At 52.1% G+C, this 7,910-nt stretch overlaps 1 protein-coding gene across 2 annotated transcripts; it reads left to right on the plus strand.

The window, feature by feature from the left end:
• The first annotated feature begins 2,851 nt into the window (after nucleotides 1–2,851).
• On the plus strand, nucleotides 2,852–7,733 carry LGALS3 (galectin 3). 2 transcript variants are annotated; one of them, XM_048308122.1, is made up of 8 exons: nucleotides 2,852–2,932; nucleotides 5,189–5,242; nucleotides 5,370–5,392; nucleotides 5,680–5,881; nucleotides 5,933–6,183; nucleotides 6,333–6,421; nucleotides 6,682–6,850; nucleotides 7,478–7,733. In XM_048308122.1, exons 3-8 carry the CDS (start codon nucleotides 5,375–5,377, stop codon nucleotides 7,631–7,633), a joined length of 885 nt encoding a protein of 294 aa, XP_048164079.1. In that variant the 5' UTR covers nucleotides 2,852–2,932; nucleotides 5,189–5,242; nucleotides 5,370–5,374; the 3' UTR covers nucleotides 7,634–7,733. The 2 variants fall into 2 exon arrangements, with proteins under 2 accessions (XP_048164079.1, XP_048164078.1); XM_048308121.1 differs by having other exon boundaries at nucleotides 2,853–2,932; nucleotides 5,680–6,183.
• The last annotated feature ends 177 nt before the right edge of the window (nucleotides 7,734–7,910 follow it).

The following is a 7,910-nucleotide window of genomic DNA, read 5'->3' on the forward strand; positions in this document are numbered from 1 at the left end:
TCGCAGCCGCATCTCCAGCTCTGAGAAAGGAGGTGATGTTCCAGCTCCCCAGCCTGGGAGGTTGCACAGGGAGGAGGCAGAGATGGTGGCTGAATTTAGCACTTTGGGATTGTGCCAAGCACGGCCTCCGTGGCAGATCTGCAGCCCAAACATTGCACACTGTGGGTGCTGCCAGTCCCACACACAAGTCAGGCCACAGAAATCACAAGGCAGGGAAACATGTGGATGTGGGTTTGTTCTGCTCTGTGAAGGGAAGCGGATCTCTCCTGCCATGGAGCTTCTTGCCCTCTGCATTGGTTTCCTCCACATTAATTTACCATCAAGAAGAGAGGAGCAGCTTTCTGATTATTGATTTCCAGTCAGCAGTTTGAAATTACTGCTTTAAAGTTATTTAACTTTTAGAGATCCATTATCTATTGCAGTGAGGTCTTTTTCCACAGCCCTTTACCAGCTGCAGTGAGGAACATCAACTTCCCCCAGCCAAACCCAGCCACTATCACCTGGCTCTTGCTGTTGGAGAAATGCTGGGAATTCTAAAATGGGGGAAGCAAATTGTGCTTAGAGTGTTTGGCTGCAGTGAAGGGCAAGTTGAGAGCACATCCCTGAGAAATGGGGTGGTCTCATGGCTGATCTACCTCCCTGGGTCCTCCATCTCCCACCCCTCAGGTTTGCAGTTTGGGGTTTTAAATCATCCATGGTACCAAGGAGGGTTTTGTTTTATATTGAAGGTTCTCTAAGCCAAGCAGGGCACTTAGGAGTGCTTAAAAACATTCAAACCCACAGAATATATCGATTTTTGCGACACGACTAATTCTTTACCCACTTTGGAAGAGGCAGGGTTGCATGGGCATCACAATGCTGCCAGTGAGGAGATCTTTGTCTTACGTCTCCCTCAAAGCTGGGGTGTTCCAGCCCTGCCCTGCTCACTCATGGCAATAAACCAACCTTTCACTTCTCCCAGGAGACAAAACTGTGAAGCTCAGTGGCCACACCTCGGTGTCCTGTGACTCACCGTGGGATGACTCAGATAAGGAGCATTGCTGGCTCTGTGTGCAAAGGGCTCCAGCACCCACCCCGTGGATGCTGAATCATGGAATCACGGAATGGTTTGGGTTGGAAGGGATCTTAAAGACCATTTCATTCCACTCCTGCCACGGGCAGGGATGCCTTCCACCAGACCAGATTGCTTCAAGCCCCGTCCAACCTCACTCATCATCCTCGCTGCAGCTTGGTTTATTTAAAAGGAGGAATTAATTAGCTCTGGTTTTGATTTCTGTATTCACTGACTTTTGGTAAGATATTTTTCTTTAACATCATGTGTCTGTTGCATAACTGGAAGCACAAACCTTATGGTATTGGAACAGAAAAAAAAAAACAAAAACAGGCAAACCTTTTTGGTTAATGTTTGAAGCCTTGGAGTGAAATCCTGAAAATAGCAATACGGGTTTTCCATGAAAATCTCTCTTCCTAAATACATCTCGAGAGACTCTTAGGGAGGAAGGGAAAAACCTGTGCATTAAGGATTTCATGTAGCCTTGTCTGTATTACAGACTTGGGAAGCTCCAGCTCCTCATGCCATGGATCAAGGATCCTTCAGCATTGCTGGCTTGAACCCTCTCCAGGTCCCTTTGCCCTAAAACACCTCCAAAGATATTGCAGTGTTTGTTTACAGTGGGGTGGGTGCTGTGAGAGGCAAGTGAAACAACACTCCCTAATTAAGTGTATTTCTTATGTACTGATATACTTAATATATATTACTTAATATTTATGTTAAGTATAATAAATATATATATTTCCCTGAAATACTTAATTTTCAGCCACTCCCGCGGGTATTCCTGGCATTTTTACACACTCGAGTTTGGTCTGAATCCCTGTGACAAGTATTACATGAAGCTGAAGGATGTTAAAATCCAGGCTGGAGCCCCAGTGGAGAGGAGGCTGCCCTCTTTCAAGTCAAATCTTTTAGAGAATCAGAGCTGACCCAGAGGAACTTATATTAAAATTAATCAAACCCAAAGTCAACAGATTTTTGCCCTTTTTTTGGATATCAGCTGCAGTATCAGCTGAGCCCTTTAGCTGAGCTAAAGAAGCAGTTTCTACATCTGTGATGACACCAATTAGAGGGTTCGTCCCTTGGTAAGCTTTGGTCAGCCCTGAACTGGTCAGGGAGGTGGATTAAATGGTCATTGTGTGTTGTCTTCCAACTGAAATCCTCTGTTCTGTTTGATTCTAATCTAGTCCAGTCTATTCCATTCCATTCTAATTCCTTCCCTTTCCCTTCTCCCAGCAGCGCAGTGCAGCAGATCAGGATTTCAGCACAAAACCACCTCGTTCTTTTCCATTGCTTCAAGCCGTGGAGCCCATTGAGCAAACCAGAGATGATTCACCCTCAACCTCAAATAAAATCGGGCTTGTTGAAATTCCAGCTGCCTCTAACAGCTTCCCAGAGCCCGTCCTCTGCCGGCCTCGCTGCGTCGGGGGGAAGCAAAGATTTTTTTTGGCTTTTATTTTTTCGGGGGTAAGGAGAAAATGTTCAGAGCTTAAAAGCCAATTTGTGTTTTACTGAGCTTCACTAAAGCTGGGGGGATGGGGCAAACAGGAGATGGCAAGGGCAATGGAGACACGGGCAAACCGCTGGCAAGGAAAACATCTGGCAGCGGCTCCAGGTGGGCAGGGCGGGAAAACGGGAACCGTGCGTGGAACGGACCCGCGCGAAGCAAACCACAAACCACGAGAAAACCAAATTACTCTCTGTTAACATCCCCCGTTGGTGATGTCACCACTGATAAGGGGAAATAACTCGCTGTTCTGGGCTGTCACGGGTGTCCCCGGCGTGGGGACCCTCCCGGCACCGCCCCGTCCCCGCCCCCGGGCGGGTCCCGCCGAGTCCCGGTGCGGGAGCCCAGAGCCGCCGCGGAGCCGCCGCACGCAGGTGAGGGGCTGCGGCTCCCGCGGGGACCCCGGGGGAGAACAGGGGGATTAGGCACAGGTATCCTTGGAAAGGAAGGGTTAGGGGTGCTCTCGTCCCCTCGGAGTGCGAGGTGGGACACGCGTGAGCACCTACGGGGTCTGCGGTTCGGGGCGCACAGAAAACCCTCGCTGGATTTAGGGATAATGGTGGGATGGTGACTGTGGAGGAGCTCGAAGGGTGTTCGCAACTCGCGAGGTGCTGGGCAGCCCTGCCCGTGCCCCAAAATCCTTGCGGGGTGGGGGGTGGGGGCTGGGACACCCAGGAGAGCAGCTGCAGGAATAGCACCGAAGGGGAGAGCACTGGTGTTTCTTTCCCAAACAGAAGTTTTTTTCCACTTGCTGTGAATATAGGGAATGTTTGGGGTGCTTCATGAACGTCAGCTCTGGGATGTTTCCTGCAGCTGATCCTCTGCCCCGGCAGATCATCGTATTAGTACATAAAAAATACAGTTAATTAGGGAGTGCTGCTTCAATTGCCTCTCACTCAAGTGAGTTTGAGCTCAGCTGCGCAAATGCTGTTGGAAATCAGAGCCCAAGTACTCGATGAGGAGCAGCTGAGGGAGCTGGGAAAGGGGCTCAGCCTGGAGAAAAGGAGGCTCAGGGGGGACCTTGTGGCTCTGCACAAGTCCCTGACAGGACGATGGATCTGGGAGGGATTCAGGCTCTGCTCCCTGGGAACAAGGGACAGGATGAGAGGAAATGGCCTCATATTGCACTAGAGGAGGTTTAATTTGATATTAGGGAAACTTTCTTCGTGGAAAAGGTTGTCCAGCCCTGGAACAGCTGCTCAGGGCAATGTTGTAGTCCCCATCTCTGGAGGGATTTAAAAGCTGTGTGGATGTGGCACTTGGGGACATAGTGCTGGAGGAATGGTTGGACTCAATGGTCTTAAAGGGCTTTTCCAGCCCCAGTGATACTGTGATTCTCTGCAATCCATCATTGGGGCACTGCTGAAGAAGGTGGGAGAAAACCCCTTCCCACAGCAGCAGGCAAATAACCCAGAGGGGCATTTCCAGAGAGCTCCAAGAGCTCCAACACTGCAGTGACAGGAAAGGTGACACCGGGCTCCAAGCCCGACTGCACCCTTTGGTGGCAGAGGAGTAGTGGTTTTTGGAGATTTTGGTTACAAACAGCAAGCTGTCCAGACCTGTCTCCAGACCCAGCTGGGAGACACGAGACTCCGGCCACCCTGTCCCACCAGGGCCAAGGGGAGCAAAACTGCTGCTCCCTGAGGTATTCCAGGGGAACAGGGGGATCGTGCAGGACCTCCCACTGGAGCAGCACAAGCCGCTGGCAACCATGGAGCAAACCTGACCTGGCTGGATCCAGGCCAGGGGAGTCATCAGGAGCTGTGTGTGCACCCCTGGCTTCACCTGCCAAACTAATGGCAAACCCAAGGGCTTTAAAAAGAACCCAGAAGGCAAATAAAACTTTGGAAGATATGGGCTGTTCAAACACTCTGGGCTGCTGGATGCTGCCTTAAAAACCCCGTGGGCTCAGGAGAATGAGTGTTTTACAGGGAGAGGAGTTATTTGCTGGGTGTGAAACTCGGGGGTTTGTTGCTCCTGCGGCAGGGCAGCCGCGCCGCCTGCGAGCTTTGAGCACCCGAATGTTTCTTTCAAAGAGAATTTGCCTTCTCTGCTTTAAATTTGGAATTTTCCTTTTCTCTCCCTGTTTCTGGCTGTCCCTTTTTCCTTCTCTTATGAATGCTCCCTTTGATGGGAGGAACCCAGCTCGGGCTATTCCTGTGCGCAGGCAGGTGTGTGTTCGGCCAGGCCGCGTCGTGGACTCATAAAACTTGCAATGCAGCTTTTATCCGCTGGCCCGGAGCCGCCGTGTCCCTCCCACGGTGCCCTCCGGCCGGAATGGAACAACTGTGGATACATGGGAGGGGGAAGGGGACCTGTATCCATGGCTGCCGCCCTCCTCTCCCCATTCCAGCCCAGTCACGGGGTGGCTGTGTGTCCCCGATGCGCTGTGCTGGATCTGTAGCTCGCACGCCGCTCCTGGTTGATGCTGTGCCTCCTGCATCCCCCGGGAATTCTGTTTGGGTTTTTTAATGGAAATCCTTTCCCGGATGGTGCCTCAGGGCTGGGGAAATGAATAACACTGAGAGTGTTGTAAGCTCAGTGGTGGATTTCATCCGGAGGGTGTCTGGGCTGGGCTCACCCCGGGGCGTTCGGGCTGCTCATGGCAGTGACTCCCGTTTATCCCACAGGTGTTGGACCAGGATTTGTTCTGTGGCACCGGAGCTGTCGGCTCTGCTGGGCAGGTATGTGATGAGAACTCAGCAATTGCCATCAATTGCCACTGTAAACTGTAACTCCCCTCAAAAATCTCTGTTTTTTGGAGGGTGCAGGTTAAAAATGACTGAAGCTTCCTTTGTCTTTTTGTTTCAGGAAAAATGTCAGACGGTTTCTCCGTAAGTATGGATTTCTTTCAAAAACCATGGGGGCTGTGGCTGTGGCCTTGAAGCAGAGACCTTTGGCTGGGATGGGAGGGAATGTGTCCTTGCTAACCTGTGTAAATCCCCAAATCCTCTCCAGCTGCATCAGCACTCGTTTTCTGGAAAAAACTGGGGGGCAGCTGAGAGTTGAACTCTTGCCCTCAGCACACGCTTCAGGCCACCAAAGATGGATGTTGGAGAACTCAACCTGATCCCAGGAGGAATCTCCCCCTCCTGACCCTTGTCTTCTCCTCTGTCCCCAGTTATCCGATGCCTTGGCCAACAGCAACAACCCAGCCCCCTGTGCCCCCCCTGCCCAGGGCTGGCCCTCCTGGGGGAACCAACCAGCAGCTCCTGGGACATTCCCAGGGTATCCTGGAGCACCAGGGGCCTATCCTGGAGCACCAGGGGCCTGTCCTGGAGCACCAGGAGCGTACCCAGGAGCACCTGGAGCTTATCCTGGAGGACCAACAGGACCAGGAGCATACCCGGGAGCACCTGGAGCTTATCCTGGAGGACCAACAGGACCGGGAGCATATCCAGGAGCACCTGGAGCTTATCCTGGAGGACCAACAGGACCAGGAGCATATCCAGGAGCACCTGGAGCTTATCCTGGAGGACCAACAGGACCAGGAGCATATCCAGGAGCACCTGGAGCATTCCCTGGAGCGCCAGCAGCAACGGGGCCGTTTCCCACCCCAGGACAACCATCCAGTGGCTCTGGATTGGGGCCTTCTGCTCCTCAGGGAGGACCAACTCCTCCAATGGTAATAGCTCCATCATTTTGAGGGTTTCTGTGTCTTCAGTAGCTGGTTTTGCTTGGCCACAGGAGGGACCTGGGGCTGGTTATCCCCAGGGTGGCATTTGGCTTCTGACATGATTTTTTTGTTGACACCAAATCCTTGTTGTCTCCCAGAAAGTCCCCTTTGAGCTGCCCCTGCAGGCAGGACTCGTCCCTCGGCTGCTCATCACCATCACTGGGACCGTGAACCCCAACCCAAACAGGTACTGGGGCCGTCCAGCTCCGAGGGTGGGGGGTTTCCATGGGGCACTGGGGGTGGAGCAGAGAGGGCTGGAATTTGCTTTCCATTCCTGCATAACACCTGCCTGGTGTACCATCAAATATTACCCTAAATAAATGTGTAAATGCACTGTTGTTGCCCAGCGGGGTCTGTGGGGTTTTCTTTCTGCTGTTTTTGGGAAGCCCTGTAACAGAGTCCAGGGCTTTTGTGGCAAAAGCAGCAATTCCATTATTGTCTTTGCAGGTTTTCACTGGATTTCAAGAGAGGGGATGACGTTGCCTTCCACTTCAACCCCCGCTTCAACGAAGACCACAAGAAAGTCATTGTCTGCAATTCCAAGTTCCAGAATAACTGGGGGAAGGAGGAAAGGACAGCTCCCAGGTTTCCATTTGAAGCTGGAAAACCCTTCAAGGTACCAGAAAAACCCATTCCAGCTCAGTCTCAGTGCACCAAAAGCACTGAGAGGGTTTGGGCAACAAGACCTGTGTAAGGACATTGATGCTTTAGCACGGGAATCAGCTCCCAGGGGTGCTTCTGGGCCAGCCACCCCATGTGCTTCCCTGGCTGTCCCCACAGCACCTCCCCAGCTCTTCTGACCCCCTCCTGCAGCTCCAGCTGCCCAGGGCATAACTTCTCCCCCCTTCTGCTATCCCCATGGATTATGAAACCCTCCTTATTTACACTGTTGTTCTGCAGCAGTGGTTGGACAGGTTTCTGTAGCGTGTTTTCCCTGCTGGCAGCTCTTCACGAGGTTTTTTTCCTATAAAGGAGGTTCACACTGTGCAATTCTGCTTTGAGTGATTGGCATAGGGATGAGGAGGCAGAAACTGGGCTAAAACATGGAGCAGGGAGAGCACAGGAGAGTTTTGGGAAGGCAAAGGTCACTGATGTTGCAGCTCCAGCTCCTCCACATGCCCCAGGGCTGGACTCAGCTGGCAGCAGCCTCCAGCCAGTGCCAGCCTGCTCCAGTCTGTGGCTTTAAACTTCTTCTAGAACAAATCCAATGCGTTTTGGGGCTGATTTGGGGTTTTCTTTTCAGCTCCAGATCCTTTGTGAGACGGATCACTTCAAGGTGGCCGTGAACGATGCTCACTTGCTGCAGTACAACTTCCGCGAGAAGAGGCTGAACGAGGTCACCAAGCTCTGCATCGGGGGGGACATCGCCCTCACCAGCGTCGTGCCCACCATGATATAACTGGGGGGGAACTCTGGGCAAACTGTGCTCCTTCTACGGTCTAACAAAAGTGCCTTCTCACAGGACCATTGTGGGGTAATAAAACATTTTACCTGAAAAATTTGTTTTTTATAATATCTCAGAAGACACGACGCCCTCCGGGCAAGCTGAGTTCTGATGTGGCAGGAGCTGAATTCTTGCTGTAGAGACAGAAACAAGGAGTTTGATTTCTGTGGAGAGGAGTACTTGGGAATGGAGCCTGTGGCATTCTGTCCCTGGTCTTGTCACCAAGGGCAGC

The sequence above is a fragment of the Corvus hawaiiensis genome, chromosome 6 (assembly GCF_020740725.1).
Source record: "Corvus hawaiiensis isolate bCorHaw1 chromosome 6, bCorHaw1.pri.cur, whole genome shotgun sequence".
NCBI lineage: Eukaryota > Metazoa > Chordata > Aves > Passeriformes > Corvidae > Corvus > Corvus hawaiiensis.